We start from the raw sequence: 18,912 nt of genomic DNA on the forward strand, positions 1-18,912 counted from the left end.
ATGTGGAATAATTTGCCTAAAGATATTGTACACGCAGGATCATTGACTTTATTTCGTAACAGACTAAAGATTTACATAAATATTGATTGAGATGATGGTAGACAGTTTTCAATTATCTGTATAATGTTTTTGGTCTTTTTATTCGGGGAATCTTTTGTATAGGGTTAACCTCTAGAATATCCCCTTTCGAGAGATACTTTTACAATTTTTCATTTTCCTTCTCTTTTTTTAAAGTATTGCCATTGTCAATAGAAACAGGCAAACTGCTTGAGGTGAGGGAAAACAGGCAAACTGCTTGAGGTGTGGGAAAACAGGAGTGACTAAACCCCGATTAGTATAATTAAATATCAGACCGGTTTGAAGGGTAGTAGGACTTTTCATGATAAGTTTTAATTGTTTCGAGCCAAATTCTTCTTTCAGTGCTGTTAGAAACGATGACGACAGCTGTTTCTCAGATGATAACGTGAGATCACGCTGCAAAATGTATTCCATGGATCATACGGCGACATATCTTGACCACTGCTCAACCACAACTGAGATGCCAAGCTCGCTCCAGACCCCACGCTCTTCTGAAATGGACACAGACATTCTAGAAACTTTTACATTGCCTTATGATGGGAAAGAAGGCTATACTATATTAAATGGAGATACTGAAAGTTTTTGCGTGAGTATCGACTTTGGAATGGAGTCTGAGGAGCCGTTTGTATTTCCCGTCACTATGGAAGCGGTAAATGCCATCGACAGAAGAGTGGCTAAGAGGAAAAAATCGCGCGCGCGGAAACATTTCCGTTCCACTCGTTCTTCTACAGAATCTAAACGATCTCAGGTATCCCTTCCCGCTAAATTTGGATCTCGTAAACACTCGAAAGGCAACGGTGTTCGTGAAGTTATATCAGATACTCGGCTGTAAATTTCATGCTCGGGAAACTAAGTTCATCTGAAACCGCTAACTTGCGCTGATGTGACAAGAGATATGTGAGCACATTTCTTTTACATTTTCAAATCTAGGAGGACTATTGTGTTATAATAAAAAAGTATTAAAAACGATTTAAAATTTGCAATTTGAAGTTCTACTGTCTGATTTTTAAATTAAAGATCTTCTTCTTTTTTCTATTTTTTCGCACATTCCGTTCACATAATCGTTATAGTGAGCGGCGTAACCGGTCGATGTGCGGATGAACGCTGAATGAATCTTTACCTAGATACAGGTGTTCACTCTCATTCGGTCGGCGTGCAAACTCGATAGCATGAACGTCAGCTTACACGAGAAGAAAAAAAAGAAACAGGGACATAATGTAAAGATCGGAGGCCAAATAAAAATCGGAAGAGAACACCGAAAAATACTCGTCTTCTGAGGGTTTGGATGCCAAAGAGCGCCTTTGTCGTTTTAAGAGTGATTTTGGCCTTTTTTAATGAATGGTCGATGATGGAACGAATAGGGAGACTACTAACTGTTTGGTAACAAATAATAAAAATAGCAGTGGGTTAACGTATTCCCTTGTTTCTATTATTGAGACCCTGTTACAAAAACTAAGCGCATTTGACTAGAAACATGTCACATTGTGATTCGATCATATGAAGACCAAGACAGCGATTACAATTTTGATTTTGGACATTTATTACACAATTCCACTTCTTTATAGCAGTAAAGCATACAGCTTGTTATGCCACTAAAAATCTATATCACCTTTATCGGCAATGCCTTCACTTACTTTTTTTTTTCTTAATGGATTACCATTTGCCTATTATGATAACATTCACGCTAAAGTTCAAATAATACTAACTTTAATCAACCTAACAAGTAAAGTTGAGCATTTTTTGTTATTAATGTCACATAGAATTAAAGTTACAATAACCATCGACTGATTCACATTCTCACGGACCGTCTTCGCTTTTTTCGGAAAGATCTAACTAGTTCTCAGTTTTTCCCGACTGAGTGCTTGTCAATGCCTCTCGTGCTTCATCTGTCTCCATGATGACGTCAACGTTTCTCTCGCCTGGCAACAAGGCAGGGTCGCGTGATGCTTCAATAGTCAGCTGGCCCTCTTTTGACAGGCATGAAGTCACGGAGCTGACAACTATGTCGTCGGGAAGCAGGAGAGTGCGACTGTAATCACGTGACCGGTAATTTCCGCTATCTTCTGATGTGTGTTTCCCGCTGATACTCAACTTATTACCATGGAGTTGAATCTTGATCTCTTCTGGCTTGAAGCCCACTGAAATCAAACTTTGCCTCAAATTTTCCTTCTTCTGTTTTCCCCTCCACTCGTTTTGTGCCCTCGATTATAAGGGCGTCGCCATTTTGGGTAGCGCGTGACGTAATAGCAGTTGGATCGACTTCTTGTGGTAGTTTGAAGACTCTCTTGAACTCGCTTGTATCGAATCCATCTTCTCTTTCTGATCGATGCTTTCCATGAAGGATCACATTGTCATTATCAACTTCAAGAGTGATTTCTTCAGGTTTGTAGTGATAAAGTGGAACAAAAGCAATCTTCACGGCTCCCTTAGGGGACAGTTCCCGTCTCCTACGACGGTATGACTTGCCGACTTCTTGCCCCTGAGCCAAGGCCATCTCTGCCCATAGATTGTGGAAAACATCGTAGCCTCTAGGTACTCGGTTTAAGTAACTGAAACGCAAAGAAAATTATTTATTTCCGAATGAGTGAAAGAGCAGAGTCGTCTATGAAGTACAGAAATAACTTAAAAGTATTCCACTCTTGTCCAATCTGGTCCAAAACAGGCCTTGTTCTTTCCAGGGAATTATCATGGTGACTTTTCACACAGGGAACTGCTTCAAATCATCAAAGAGTAAGGGCTTTTACCTTGATACCACCTAGCCTATCGATTAGGCTGAAGCTGAAAATTTCTCGCTGTACTTAACCCCAAAGGGCAGCATTTAGCTTAAAGAAATAAATTTGTGAAATTTTTTCGTCAAAACTTCCTCTGAAGTTCATGTGCAAAACTTACCTGCACGAACGATAGGTTGGAAACCCGAAAACTAGAGCCATACCACTTTTTTTAGGTTGAAATTCTTCTTTGGCTTCCTTCCGTGTTTAGGAACCTCTTTCTTCCTGAATCTCAGAATCTTTCTGTTCGAACTGTTGATTGCTCTGCGAAAACCACCTTTATGTACCTGTTGTCTTGCTTCTAGAATGATCTATTGTTGCTAAAATGAAGGATCTCGTAAGCGTCTTTGCATTCTGGCGAAAGGCAAATTTTTGCTTACTGATTATGACTGAACGAAAATGATTGTATTCTGGGCAGTTCTGGGTCAAGCCAGAAATTTCTGGACAATGCGCTACAGTCTGACATCAGGAAGGAAAGAGACGCCGGGAGAAATCTGACGTCACTTTACAAATGGCGGATAAGATGCAGAGACCATTTCGTCCACTTGGCTGTCCAGTTTGGTGATTTGACACATTTTATTTCTCCTAAAGGGATCTTTGTCGAAATACGTAGAGCTCGGTTTGTGAATACATGTCCTAAACAACGAGGAAGGTATTTAGTCGAGTGGCTTCACAACCATAAAAATTATATGCTGATCGTTTCAAGTCAATTTAGACGACAGTAAAGAATTTATCGGCCGTTTCGATGGATTGTTGTAAAAGAAGTATAACTGACTATAATCAAGAGTGTCTTACAATTCCATCTTCCTGGTGAAGGTAGTCCTCTTCTTAACGACCGAGTGTTGGTCGACATATTGGCCCACACTTGATCAATACTGCTTTTAGGAATCTTTCACCATACCACTTTGTGATGTCGTTCAAGTAAAAGCTATGCAATAAGTTGAAGTATGACTACCTTCTTTATCTAAATAAAGCAAAATGAAATAAGATATGGTGAATAAATTGTCTCAAGTATAGTCAGCGCAAGGAACTTAAACCCCTTGCAAGGGAGACTGCATTAATGGCAAATTACTCATTTCCTAAAGATTAGAAGTCTTTTGTGCTCTTCCTGAAATTAAAAATGCTTGATGCACGACAAACTAAGTAACATGTCCCACATGGCAACAATCCTACTTAAAACATTTAATCTCATAGCATCATTCTCTTCTATGAGGCTGCAATTGATGTCAATGTGTCTTAGTAACTATGTTTCAGATAAGCTACAGTAAACTTTACTGTCAATCTTTGGGGTGTTTGAAAGATTCTCCTTGCAACATGCACAAACTGTGCACATGGTTTATTCTCCTGAACAAGCATTTTAAACAAGATACAATGCACCTTCAATATGGAATAGGGCCCTAATATTACTACTAACAATAAAATACCTTTCTGCAGTATATTATATACAGCTGTTTATAACAATTTTTCAATTTTCTACAGCCATCTTAAGGCACTTTAATGAAGACCAGTATACATTAAACATTAAACCTGGGATACTTAATGATGAACTACATATTCTGTATTGTAAAAGAAAGTTTTTGAGAAATAGTCAGACAACCAAATCACTACTTCAAATATTGATCAATAAATTAAAGAAGTTTACTTTCAGTTGAGAATGGGCACATTATTTGCACTACATTCCTTCCATTGCACTGTGTACAAGTTCAGCTTGGCATAAATTGAATTATGCTTGCTATACATTGGAGTCTAGCTTCCACCAGAGAAACAAAAAGTTTTCAAATGCTTGAGAAATTAATACACAAAGAAAGTCTATTTTTCAGAATTATCCTACCTAAGTATCATGCAAGAGTATAGAACCTTAGGAAACCTATTGAAAACAGTGTGAAGAATATGCATACTGATGTTTGGGTGCAAAGGGTTAAAGCTTCAACAAGCCTTTCAACAATAATCAAATAAGAGGCAGCTTTCTGAAGTATTTCAGAGCATCAGCTGCATGTTGGACTCCAATGTTATACACTGGGTGTACAGGAGCTAGTTTATTATCCTGGCCTCCCACTAATGTTAGTTTAGTTTGATACTCATTGACAAAGTGCTGTGCCACAGATAACCCACTCAAACAATAACAGGTGTGATAAAAGTCTCGTGATTTCCCAGGTTTGTCAACAAGTCCTCCATGATGAAGCTGACAATTCATTAACAAGTAATCTTGAAGGGCTACCTGATCAAACATCCATTTCTCATTACTAAGTAAATGCCCATTGCCACTAGCATCAATGACTGTATGAAGAAGAGGAAACACCCCTCCCTGCCAAAATGAGTAGCAACCATCAACTAATTTGTTTGTTCTTCCTTGAAAGCCTCCTTCCAACCGCATCTGACGCCGAGTGACCCATGTGAGCAGACGCTTGTTATCAATCAAGTGGTGCTTGCCTAGCAACACCAATGCAGCATAGCCACAGAATGTGTAGCCTCCATGAGCTTCCAGTCCAGGTTCACCTGAAAATCCACCCTCATAGGTCTGGCACTTAGCAATCCATTCTGCTGTCCCTTCAAACAACTCTGGAGTCATAATATTAGTTAAGTGTGCTGCAACTACTGCACAATATGCACCACGAATGTCCACCTCACCATCTTGATGCATCGTAAAGGAACCTTCTGCAGTGCGACAACTTGCCAAAAATGCCTTCAACTTGGGCCTGTTGATGACGTCATATGCTTGTCTTGTTCCCACGATGCATAGCGCGCACACAGCGGCATAAGTGGGGGCCAGATGAGGTATTTGCTGGGGACCCCCACAAAAGCCACCATACGGATCTTGACAACGCTTGAGGAAATCAGCCGTTTGAGCGTATTCTTCCCCACCTAGTTGTACGTTTAACATTTCAAGACCATGTAATATCCAGTAGCATAGCCAAGGTCGACTGGCGTCCAAACATTCGTAACTTTGAGAGAGATCGTGAAGGCCTCTCTTGAGGTACTGAACATGCTTCTGGCGATACAGTGATAGGTCGGGATCAAGATTGGAGACTCGCATGTAGGCTAAATAATTTCTTGCTACCGAGTTTTCCACCTTTTCTTGTTCTTCGGAGGTTATAGTCGTAAGACCGTCATCTTTAAAGCGCAGATCTTCCACTGATTTAGCCGAGTGGTAGGCCATTGTAACTTGTGTTGCGATACTAGATACCAGTTTTCTCGCTGTAGTGAAAATGGGCACGAGAGCCAGTCTTTGTGACGTAAGGAGATAGCCATATATGGCGAGACAGAAAAAACATACACTAGGGTGGCGCGCAGTTTGCATCAGCTGTTGGTGTTTCATGCCTTTAATGTACACCGGGTTAAAATTTACGAAATGTCAGCTCTGAGAGGAATACATAAGCAAAGGAGTCTTGAGTCGATGAGCTCTTCTTTTACTGCCGTTTTCACTTCGGTTCGTGCGCAACAAAACGAAAAAGCTGTGAAACTTGCGTTCTATAACACGGCTGCTCTGGTTTTCGTGTCCCTTAGTGGATGTGCTGCAGTTGCAGTTTATTATGTTTTAGAACCTTTCTTACGTCCTCTGCTATGGGCTGGGCTGTGTGGCGCTTTTTTATATCCTTTTAAGTGGAAATTGACGCAGATAGTTCGAGGATTTCTTCGTTCTTTGCGAGAATCTCACACTCCATTAGTGCTTGGTGCAATGGTGATACCTTTTCAGTTGGCCAACAAATCGTCAGACGTAGTTGGGTCTTTTGTCGTACGAAGGAGCCGTATTTTTGCCATATTTTGCCTAACTGCAGTTATTGCCTATGTTTTGTACATTATTAAGCCATTTTATGAGATTGTGTGGATTTTAAAGGGATCTGGAACAGCTGTTCATGGCCTTTTGGACTTCTTTTATAATCCATATCTGGTGAGCAATTTTGCTCATGCTGTGATTCGTTTTTGTTCTTGGTTTATGTTTTTCCTCCTTTATTTCTTGCAAGGTGTTTTAGTCGAGGTTTGCATAGAAAATAACCCACTGAACCGAGACAAAACTAACAGAAAATTTTTATTATTTCCAGATTATATTTTATGCCTGTACCATTTGCTGGAAATATTTGTGAAATTAAAGGATAGGTCTACTCCAGAAACCACATAATCTTTATCCTTATTATTAAATCATACACATGATATTATGACAAAGGTCTTCAATTGTGCTGAGCACAGATGAGGCCAGTCAAAATCTCGCCAAGCAACCTGGCATTGACAAGTGCCTTATCAATTGTTCACTCTTCTCTTACCCAAATACTGGAATAACAAATGTAAATATTTAATTCTGGACAATTCATCTTACTTCTTTATTCTATTGCTTTTGTCTTATGGACACCAACCTTGTCATTAACAAAATTATCTATCTTGTATTTTAGGTCTGGACTGTTATAATTGGTTACATTTTAAGTCTGATATTCCTCTGGACACCAAGCTCCTCTGGGGTCATCTCAATGTTTTCTCTTCCTGTGTGGATTATGTTTCTGCTTCATCTTGTATCACTCACTGGATCTTACAGGATTCTATTTTTTATGCTTCTTGTAATCTGTTCAGTTGTTGGATGTATTACAGGAGTCTCAGAGGGGCAAGATCAAGGTAAGATAATTTTTTTTTTCAACTATCTCATGGTAATTGTTCATCCTCTTGACTAACAGCCTCTTCTACTAAGGGAAATGTGTACCTGGGTATCCAGAACTTTCACTGTGTCCAGTCAGCTCCCTCAACCTTGAAAACCTCATTTTGACTGGCAAATCTTCGCAACCCATTAATAACCTCCAATATCAGGAACTGGTCAATAGTAATTAGAATAGTAAAAGGGTGGGGCTGGATGGTTGAGAGCAAAAAACCTACAAAACCACTTACAACTGCTGAAAAACAACCTCTGCTATATTTGCAATGTTTAAGAAGAGGCAATCTTAATTTACTTTTAGGCAGACAAGCACTAAGAGAGTGAACAAGGATTGTATTATTACTATCTGTATGAATCAACATTACTAGTAGGTGTAATACAACTGCTTTAATGAAAAACATTGCATAGGCAGGCTTCTAGATTGGAAACAATACTGGTGCCTATGAGACTGAAAGTTTCCTCCTGGTGACTAAAAGTTCTGGTCAAGTTGCCACCTTGGTGACTAGATGGTGAATTGGTGAATTAAAACATAAACCTCGTACAGTCAAGTTTTTCTTCTGTCTTGAGAGAAAAAGGCAGCTGGTACAAACAAATCCTTGGACTATTTTGTCTGGTCTCAACAAGTCCAGATAATCAAGGTTCAATTGTACTTAGCATAAATGACTGATAATTTCAGTAGACTGCTAGGACAATTTATGAACTCAACATACCTAAATCGCTCAGATGCACCTGGATGATAGCCCACAGTGGAAATTTCACATAATGGTGAACTAAGCATGCAATGGCTGGTAGTTGACTAGGATCCTTTAAGGCTGACCCAGAATTTCAACTAGCTACTTACTTTATTACTTACAGGTACTTACAGATGCAGATTTTAGATTGGTGATGAAAATGTTAATTATTTCAACCATTTTTTCCTATGTAGACACCAAAAGGTGATTAAAAAATATATTTAATTCTGGACCCTGATAGGTGACCAGATTTGAGAGGGTGATTTTTCACAATATAGCCTTGTTCAAACTGTTATAACAGCTTGATGATAGTTGATGACAGTTTCAGCTATCATCAATTATCATCTACTATCAGTGACATTGACTAATTATATTTTTATTCAAACTGTTCATGATATTTGTTGAAATTATGTAGTTTCAGTAAATTTAATGCAGGATGACTAAATTCAGGGTATCATATAATGTGCAATGATTAGATATTTTAAACAGTCAAAGACTGGATGGAACTACCTCATGTAGTGGAAAGAGTTAAGTCAAACAGGAAGGGTGTGATTAAAGGTTTGACTTCATTAAAGGTCTTTTATTTTTGTTTTCCAGTTGATAGTAAGAAAGTTGGGGAAAGTAAAAGACATAATCTTATGAGACGCCTGTCAGTGGCAGCTGCTGCTCTGGTTACCTCTTTGCCAACCTCAGATTCTAATGAATCCTATAATAAGGATAGCAGAGGGTCATCTACAAGCCTTACTACACCTCCGTCAGCCACATCCCCCAATAGTGATGAAAATGGTCAGGATTCTGTAGACGGAAAAGTCTCTTCAAAGCTTCGAAGGGCTAAGATTTGGAGACCAAAGCAGTCAATTAAGATTAAAGAAGAAGCAAATTGTGAGGGAAAAAGTCATGTTTATTTTGTGGCTCTTTTCTGGGGAATTTTTCTCTCAAGACTGTGGCTTCATTGGGACTTTATTATGATTTTCATAATACCAGTCACACTGTATGGTTTAAAGCAGCTTCTGGCTTACTGGAGCTCCTCAATCTGTTCAAGTTCTCCAGCACTCTATCTTCATTCTCTATGGAAAAATTTCAAAAGTTGGACTGATGAGAGGAGACCAGCATTGGTTCCAACCCCACTTAATGGATTGTTCAAAGGAGGAATGAAAGTAGATCGTGCTGTAAGTTTACAACTTTTACCAACATCCTAGACATGTACTTCTACTTAATATGAGTAATAAAAAGGTATATAATTGTGTTTCTGTAGATTACACCCCATGTGTTAAACTTAAGCATGAATTTAGGTCTCAATTTGATCTGTATTTTTCTCTGTTCTGAATTCATTGTCTTACTGTTAATCCTTACACTGAAAAATGCCTATTTTGAATCATTTTAATTTAAATTCCATTTTAACCTGCAGCATGTGCAATGGCTATTGAAAGAAATAGCAGGTGGTGTTCATTGGCTGTAGGCCACGATATAAAATCCATATATTTAAGTACATATACGAGAATGCTTTTTTATCAACTTTTTGAAAGCACCACTTTATCCACTGTCAGACCACCTATAATGTCTCTTTTGGTGACTAATGAAACTGCTTTGTATACTGTACATTACATTTTCATTAAAATGTGAAGTTTTCCCATCTTTTATTTGTCTTTTATTTTTATCACAAATGGTACATTTTATTTGCATGTTAATTGGCAAATAAATTTAAATATTACTTCATCAAAAAATGCAAAACAAAAACAATTGATAGAAGCACCGAAGGCTACATTTTTTCAAGAACATTTTTAAGAGTAAGAATGATTGCTCAATCTGTCTCCTCTTGTTCACAAATGTGATTTATATTTGAAATCAATTATGTTGCATTTTAGATCAACAACATAATGGACAAATCAATGGAAAACATAATAAGTATCTTTATGGTGCTGTTCCTTTTTGTGGCATTCTCTGTCATCACAGCCTTTTTTGCAGTGAAGGTAAGTTCATGTCCATCATTCACAATGCACCAGAGCATTGCATGAACACATACTCAAATCCCCAACAATTTTTTGTTCATTTTTGAGTTATTTTTTTTCCAAACCCCAAAAAACCCTTTATGTTAGCATAGATAGTGGTATGTTGCTCGCACTCATCAGATCGCAGCATAAGGGTATTATCTCACACCAATCAGATTGTTGCTTTAGGGCATGTATCTTGCACCAATCAGATTTATATTGCTGCATCATATCATAGCATTTGAATATCCTGCACCAATCACAGTGTTTAGGTATCATTTTCTTGTAAATGATGTCATGGATCACAGGGCTGTGCACTAAGAATGACATTGACCAGAAATTCTGAGCTCATTTGATAAGTGTAATCGTCTGTGGCCTTTGCGAGGGCCTCACCGATTAAAGTGGAGATTTATTGGTATATGAAAGGTACACATAAATTTTTAAGTTAATAATGTTTTTTCCACTCCTTTACTCACAACATACATGCCAAACAACTTACATTCCATTGCGTACCATGAAAACAATGTCCAAAGTCTGATCAGAACAGACCTAATCATTGCACTACATGAACATCAGGCAATTTTCCATGTGCTTGAATTGACTATCACCAATCAAATTTCATTTTGCCACATTGGACTTTGCTCTGTCACATGTCATTCTCTTGTAAACAACCTGCATTTTATTATGTGTTCTAACTGCATTGTCCAACTCTATTGAAAAAAATTCACATGGAATTAAATGCTACTGATATTGAGTTTTCCACGCAATTCTCCCGCGTTTGACTTTTTTTACAAATTAAAGTCGCTTTAAGCTACCTTGGACTTAACCAAATTGTGTATTAATTTCATTGTAAAACAACCTACATTTTATCACCCATTTCACATATAGGGCAAAGTCCAGATAGGCAACAACCAATTAGGAGCCTTCTTTGAAATATTATCCTTTTCTCTTGATCAATGTATCTTCACTTATTGGAGATTGCAATATAGCTCTGGTTAGGGTCTATTAGAGGAACAACAGAGTTTCAGTTTGCCTTTCATAGTAAAATTATGCAGAATCATATTTTTAAGGTAACTAACTGTAGACAAATAATTTTGATTTTCTCTCTGCTGGAGTAATGGCAGTAAGCGTAGTCTCTTTTACAACTGTTATGTGGTCTTGTCACACAACACACACTCTCCCAAATGGGAAATAGAGGGCATTGTGTGACGAGACCAAACAACATCTGCAAAGGAGACAACAGTATAAGTTAGTATATGATAGTGATGCATTCCATTTTAATGCTGAAGTATTAAGACAATAGAGATAGTATATCACACAATATCTGTGTGAGTTCAGATAAATTAGGATTTTTTTTCCTGTCTTTCTGCAATCCTTTCGTTTTTTTAAAGTTATGCTATTTTGGGTAAAAATCATCCATACTGTATTTTTGGCCTGTATATATCTATGGTCAATGTTTTATTTTAGTTTGTAAAGTGTTATCATGTGAACAATTGACCACTTCTAAAATTCCATGACAAGCCTTAAGTTTCTGGTGGAGTTGGGTCAAACAAAATATGCTACAAACTGACAAGTAATACTTTATGTCTTTCATCAGGTTCACCATGAGAGTGCACAACTGGTGTCTGTAAGTGCCAACTTAGTGAACAAAGTGATGGCTGACAATCCTCAGCTTGTCAAGTAGGTGCAATGATTCCTTTGGTTAAGTAGAAATAATAAAGTATTCGTGTTGTTCACACATTTGTTCATTATTAATGTTATTGAGATTAAATTTGGTTACCTGTCAAACAGCTGGATTCAGGAAAATGAGGAACTGAAGAAAACATTGGGATCAACTGTGGAGAGATCATACATGCATGGAAGAAAGTACATTGCTGCCAAGGTGCATGCAAATATGTTATACTTTATAGGAATGAGCAGGCTTGTGGAAAGTATTAGAGGTACATGTGAGTTACAGTCAAATCTAATGGCAAGCATGCTGGATTCTGTGTTTAGACATTCAGTTGCCTGGTTATTGTGCTGTTTTCTTGGGTAAGAGTCTTTATTTTTGCAGTACATGCCTCTCTCCACCTAGGACTTTAAATATCTCAGAATCCTGAGGAATTGCTGAGGACAAATGATCACAAAAATGACAACAGTCACCAAAGCCATGAAATTCCCTTTCAATCCAAGATTTAAATAATAGTAGATCCAAAATGCTGGTTGTTCATTAGAGAGATCAGAAGGACAAGAGGATTCACATTGTACCTTCAACATAAAGTGAGGATGTAGTTGTGATTCTGCTCTCTGATTTTGTTCACATCTTCCTAATTTAGTAGTTGTAGAATACCTTATTGTTGCCACTGTTTAGGTTCAGTCCATGTTTGGTGACAGCAATTCCAGTGCACTCCAAGAGGAAGTGCTAGACTTTACTGATCACATTTATCACTCATGGATTAATTGGGTAAGTCTACTTTGACTGCGAGTTATGAATGTTAAGTTAATGTCACCAAGGTTAAAAAAAGAGATGAAGAGATGAAGCATATTACAGACCATATAGTATTTCTTGGAAATGAAATCATGTAGATTGATTTTTAATTCATTGGAAGGATACAATATGAAAAGTTAACACAAAAACTAATTTAAAAACCTGTATCATATAGATCGGTTGTTAAAATGGAATGAATCAGAAAAACAAGTGACCTCCCCCTCCCTCAACTAAAAAAAAAATAAAAAGGATTACCTTGCATCCCTCAAAAATACCCTACACAATGCTTTTGTATAAATTATGTGTACAATGAAAAAATAATCAGTATATACAAAAGTACACACGTTATTTGTCCTTCTAGGGTAATACTTCTACAACAAAGGAATTATCAAAGAATGGAACACTTACAACAGACATACCAAGCCACAATAACATGAGTGCAGCTATCTCCTGGAAAAATGTCATGCACATTTTTAATGTGTTTGATTTTCGAGTATCTTTCTCCTTGATCAGAGAAAATCTTGGCACTCTCATTTCTGTGAGTAAATTTTGTTACTAGCATTATTTTTGTCAAAAGTTGATAGCATTTAAAATCCATTTTTGGCTTTCTCTTTTGACAAGGTATATTTTACTGAGTTGTTTTAAACAAGTTGCTCCTTTTAAGTTGTCTTACATGTGCATAAATATCTTTTGAAATCTCGCTGATTTTTTCATCATCAACCTTAATAGGCCAAAACAGGCACTTTTCTGCAATGGCACAAGATAGTGATTTATGTAATTTAACAATAATTAGTAAAGCACACCTGCAGCAGTTTGAAGAGTTTGTAAATAGTATTTTAATATAAAGCTAAATGACAGTGTACTACTGTGACATCTTTTTCAGCTACTGGAGTCTGTTTGGATGTTTTTCAAGGGAAACATCAGTTTTGCCTTTAACCTTGTTACTACAATGTTGTCCATTGTGTTCTTCAGCGGTGCATACCTTCTGAACACTGGCATATCAATGGTAAACGAAATCGCTAATGCTGTCATAATTTTGACTATATGTAGTAGTTAAATCAATGTTAATATTGAGAGTAATAACATTGTAAAGTTGATCATACAGACAATTATCCTTAATGTACAACTACTGATATTATCACTAAAATCATGGGTTTAATGGTTCAATTACTTAATTTGATCACACATCCAGGGAAGAACTACTTCCTTGAAATTTTCAGTTTCATATCCTCTCGTATAATTTGGATACTCCAGAAAAGAGTTCAACATTTTGTTACATATTATGGTACTAATAGTTTATACTTATTGTGTCCAATAATTATGATATAGCTATCACACCCCACTTACTCTCTTATATATAACTGCTTGACAACTTAACCGCTTTTCAGCAACAGAATTGTAATAATCTCATCCTGTTCCAGATTATTTTTGTCACTGCATTGTTTTACCTGTTGAGTACCTCTGGTGAACAGTACAAGCCTGTTGAGTGGTTTGGCAAACTTACAGCAACTGGTACATCTGGGTTTGGAGATTCTGCTTATGGAGCCATCAGGTTAGTCTGACTTTACAAATGGATATGTAAGTGATGACTGGCAGCTAATACAAGCCTTGCAATTGTGCAATCTATGACAATCCTAATGTATCTCAAGTTTAGAACATAATAAGGTGAGAAAGACTTTTAACAAGATAACCTTAATCAGTATGGTCAAGTATTATCAAATTTTTCAAGGTGGTGTTGTTTCTTGAAGCATGAGATTAGAAACAAAGAAAGTGAGCTAAATTACTGTTTTTAACATTTTTTATTTCTCCTTCCCCAAGCTATCAAATATGCTAAGGCCAAAGCAAAGAAAAAGGTTGGAAAATGACGACAATGTGAGCCGCAGTGCTGAATTTTCAAAATTTTTTATTTTACTCTGTCAGGTCAACTTGCAATTATTTATTTTTCTTGGTTTGAGTATAGTTACAAACTTTAGGCAACAGGTAAAATTTCTCACTAAAATCACAATTAACTGACATGAGAGTGATCTTTATTACTTTGTTTTTCCAGGGATGTATTTGGAGCAGCCATTAAAATGGCAGCCTTTTATGGTGTCTACACCTGGTTGACCCACACCACATTTGGTGTTAACATTATATACATCCCATCAGGTAGGAAGCCAGACAAAAGAGCAATGAAAACAATCTAATTTATAACATAAATGTCCCAAGAAGATGCACTTCTATGAAGTAAAAGTAGCACAATGTTTTTTTAAAATGCCCACAACATTTTCAACCCTTAAAATGTTTCCAAAACATTTTTTGTAGCTAATTGTTCCTTTAGTGTGTCACAACCAATTTCCCACCCAAGCCTCTATCAGTAAAACTTTAGAATTAACATATGGCGAATATCTTTTTGAAGCAATCGCAGCCATTACAGCCGTTGTTCCGTTTATTGGCACTTATTGGGCAGCAGTACCAGCTGTACTTGAATTGTGGTTAATCCAGGGACAAGGAATAATGGCAGCTGTGTTAGCAGTCTGTCATTTCTTACCCACGTACTTTGTAGATGTTGCCATCTACAGTGAGATCAGTGGGTATGTGCTATGTATCTTTTAGAAGCTTTAATTTGAAGATTACATGCTCTTTTTGTGTAAAGTGATGTATCTTGTCAGCATAAAGAGGGAGGGAAGACTTCTAGTGGGCAGGGATTTTTGACAAACAATACTATCAAACAACAGATTTTTGAATAAAACTTTAAACTGATTTGCACCTCCTGTATTCATCATTTCTCTCCTGATGCAAAATGGTCTGTGAATGCAATTCCAACATGTTCATCCCAATACATATATAAGATCTGATTACCCTATGCTGCTTTTAACTAATGGTAGCATATTTACCACCTTATATTTGATATTTGAAACTCTTTAAATAATCACTCCCTGCTCCTATCCAATTTCTTGAATGTTTTCCTTTTTTAACAGTATTGTAAGACTCCTAGTTTGTGGTTTATCTATCCTGAGTAGTAAATCTAAACATGGTCTAAGACCTTCAACATTATTTGTATTTACATCACTATATATTTCTTATGGCCCATGTGTATGATATGACACAGTTTATGACCTGTGAAAACATTTCTAAAACATAAGCTCAAGAGGGCTTTACTTGATGGCATAGGCTGGGCTAGAAAAGGCCATTCAGCCATGCAAAATCAGGGGTAAAAGAAAAGAGGAGTTACTTTAGTCATATGAAAAATACTTTTTGTCTCATTTAGGTGGGGTCAAATGGGAAAATATTTGGCTCCTTGTCATGACTTACTGACCTCTGGGCTTGGTTCTTACATCATTACTGAGAACCAAACATTATCCCTTTCTGTCCTGACACTCAATCACAAACACAAGCCATGTTTTTTGTCTGTTTTATGTTTGTTTGATGCAATTCATGACTGCTTTGCATTAACAGTGGAGGTCACCCTTACTTGACTGGTTTAGCTGTGGTTGGAGGTATCTATTGTGTTGGGCTGGAGGGAGCCATCATGGGACCAATAATACTTTGTTGTTTGATAGTCGCATTCAATGTGTACAGCCGTATGCTTGGTCACAGCAGTCCTGTACCTGATCCAGAAGTTCTATCAGCCACAAGTGACATGCAACAAAGTACACAACACTCACAGCATAAAGATGATCAAGAGGGAAGTGGCAAGGCTCTGACAGTCTCTTAGATCATAGCAGGAAGTTATCAATTTTAATTAATAAAGAATGTTAACATAATATGATGTTAGAGTACTTTAAATTTTGAGAATAAACATTGAATAAAATCATAACTATGATATATGCCAGAAAATATTGCAGATCTACAATAACGGATCAATAAATCAGCTATGAATGCTTTAACTCCTATGAGTGACCAAGACAGAATGTCTGTACAATATCAGGCAAACATGATGAAAGTGATGAAAATGAAGAAAAGTATCAATTAAGGGATTATTAGTTGATCCTAAACCAAATTCCCAAAACTGACCACATCAGTATTGTATGGTAGGCAGTAAGGAGAATTGCTATTAAGATCTTGGGAGTAAATGGGTTAAATCAATCAATCTTTAATTGATGGTTAGGAGTGAACACAAAATCATTGTGTGAAAGGGAAGAGTCCTGATATAATGTTTGTTTTCATTCTGACCAAGATTCTAGCTTTCAAACAGCACAATTGGATACATCCAATCAAATTTGGTGTCAGCTTTTATAATTGATTTTCTTGTGGAGGTACCTTCAGGGAAATCAAAGGAAGAACTAATGTAATGCAGTTGAATATAACCAAGTGGAAAAAAGGTATTTGAACAGAGGTTGTTTTTTATGTGTGTATTTAAACCTTTTCTGTGATTTTCTTCGCAAGATAAAATTATACATTAAATTATTAATCATTCACATTGGATAAATTTTGGAATGGGATGGTCTACCAGTCACTGAAAAATGAACTACTTAATAAATCTTTTAAAATCTTTTCCAGACTTTTATAAACCACTGATTTCATAATCCAAACTCAAGTAAGGTTTGATTCAAGAAATAAGGTATGTTCAGGGGAATTTTTTTCGAGGGTTTACCCACAAATAAGATATTCTTCATTCATACAGAACAGATTTTGGCAAAGATAAATGCATTAAAAGAAAGATATAGATGGTTTCAAAATAATAATCATAATTTAAGTTGGAAAATGAGTAGAGTGATAACAGTTCTTACAACTGAAAAAACATTTTAGTTTTGCAAACTGAAAATGTTATTACTGGGATACCTGTGGTAGCCCAGTCATAAAGTGCCTTGGTTTTTTTGTCGTCTTTTTTTTTTTGTTTTTTTTTGTTTTTTTCCTCCGCCACAAAATAGAAAAATTGCGCAATAGTACCCAGAGGTCATTGGGCCCTCAACACCATGACAACTAACTGTGATCCAATGAGGTGTTCACATACTGATCACGCGTGTTATCCCTCGACACCATGACAACTAACTGCGATCCAATGAGGTGTTCATATGCTGATCACGCGTGTTATCCTGATGATGATTGACGTTGTCATGCACAGACAGGGCCGGGTCACATGACGAACACGAGATTTTGCTCATGAAACTCTATGGTCAGTTGTATTGCATTTCAACGTATTTGGATTGCGATCTCCTGGAGCATTGTAGCGCAAACGCACAAAATACTTACAGACGCATATACAAGTGGTATTAATCGCGGCTAATCCACACTGAAAGATGTTATTGAGCGGTAATTTTGGAACGGATTGAGTCGCGAACGCTTGAAAGCCTTGAATGCCTTGAATGTCTTGTCTGCTAAGTATGCCAATGTCTTAGTTGAAAAACGTTCACTTGTTGTAAAAAGCAAAATCTGAAATCTGAAACCAAACTGCATATACTCTATGCAATCTATTGAACAACGCTACTACCGTGAGACTGAAGAACATAACCATATGGGATGCAAACTGCTTGTGAAGAAAGACGACATGTTGGATTCACTTGATGGCAAGGAATGTAGCTACGATAACAGTACGAATGATATTAATTTCACGATCAGAAAGGTGAATCTTATGTTTGTTTTCATTGTAGTTGTATGGATATTCTTTTTTAATAAATACGTGATCCAAAACCCTGTGCTTTTTTTGTGTATAATGTTATGTTAAATATTGTTTACGCAATTGTCTTGTCACAAGCGGCCCAAGCTCACGTCTCGAGAAAAAGCCAACGATTAATTCAACACGCGTTGTGTGACTCTGTGTTAAGTTACGAGAGGAACTGCACGTTATAAGGAATAGTGCAGGGAACGAAGTATGGTCGATTTACAACGATACATATTTCGAAATATGAACATTTTTCTCGTAAAATTAATAAAACTTACTCATACCCTGTGTATCCGTTGTATTTTCTGGCGATTTCTACCGTTTTAAGCTTGCTTTACCATCGCTGTTGTTCACATCATCTACTTTTATTACGTTGATAAAATCTGTACAGACATCACACCAACCAACTCGCGCGCAAAGTAAGAAGACTGTATTGAAGGCTTGAAATAATATTGCGATCGATTTTCATCAAGAAATGGGCCAGGAATATTCCACAATAGTGCAAATAATCGTGAAGGCGGATTGCAGAAAAGCGATTGCGTGACGCTCGGTAAGCTGTAACATGACATGTTATTATATACCAGACGTAAAAACTCTTCAGATTCTTAGTCTGCATTTTGTACCCACTCTGCAGTCTGCAGTCTATATTTTGTATCCGGT

At 37.0% G+C, this 18,912-nt stretch overlaps 2 protein-coding genes and 1 pseudogene across 2 annotated transcripts; 1 reads left to right on the forward strand and 2 right to left on the reverse strand.

Moving 5' to 3' along the window:
* Window positions 1-1,911: 1,911 nt before the first annotated feature.
* LOC131787036 (uncharacterized) lies at window positions 1,912-3,026 on the reverse strand (annotated as a pseudogene).
* A 770-nt stretch (window positions 3,027-3,796) lies between these two features.
* LOC131787025 (protein farnesyltransferase subunit beta-like) lies at window positions 3,797-6,031 on the reverse strand. The gene has a single exon (XM_059104098.2). It carries the CDS (start codon window positions 6,001-6,003, stop codon window positions 4,795-4,797), a length of 1,209 nt encoding a protein of 402 aa, XP_058960081.1. The 5' UTR covers window positions 6,004-6,031; the 3' UTR covers window positions 3,797-4,794.
* On the forward strand, window positions 5,875-17,393 carry LOC131787024 (transmembrane protein 245). The gene is made up of 13 exons (XM_059104097.2): window positions 5,875-6,735; window positions 7,232-7,448; window positions 8,811-9,382; window positions 10,079-10,183; window positions 11,799-11,881; window positions 11,993-12,083; window positions 12,552-12,644; window positions 13,030-13,206; window positions 13,552-13,674; window positions 14,090-14,220; window positions 14,716-14,816; window positions 15,067-15,241; window positions 16,107-17,393. Exons 1-13 carry the CDS (start codon window positions 6,196-6,198, stop codon window positions 16,363-16,365), a joined length of 2,667 nt encoding a protein of 888 aa, XP_058960080.2. The 5' UTR covers window positions 5,875-6,195; the 3' UTR covers window positions 16,366-17,393.
* Window positions 17,394-18,912: the final 1,519 nt, after the last annotated feature.

The sequence above is a fragment of the Pocillopora verrucosa genome, chromosome 10 (assembly GCF_036669915.1).
Source record: "Pocillopora verrucosa isolate sample1 chromosome 10, ASM3666991v2, whole genome shotgun sequence".
Lineage (NCBI taxonomy): Eukaryota > Metazoa > Cnidaria > Anthozoa > Scleractinia > Pocilloporidae > Pocillopora > Pocillopora verrucosa.

Bases quoted from the DNA above. Each gene is read 5' to 3' on its own strand.
- LOC131787025 (XM_059104098.2), bottom strand. From the start codon at position 6,003: ATGGCCTACCACTCGGCTAAATCAGTGGAAGATCTGCGCTTTAAAGAT.
- LOC131787024 (XM_059104097.2), top strand. From the start codon at position 6,196: ATGTCAGCTCTGAGAGGAATACATAAGCAAAGGAGTCTTGAGTCGATG. The intron at 10,184-11,798 runs GTAAGTTCATGT...GTCTTTCATCAG, and splicing joins CAGCCTTTTTTGCAGTGAAG to GTTCACCATGAGAGTGCACA. The intron at 11,882-11,992 runs GTAGGTGCAATG...CCTGTCAAACAG, and splicing joins GACAATCCTCAGCTTGTCAA to CTGGATTCAGGAAAATGAGG.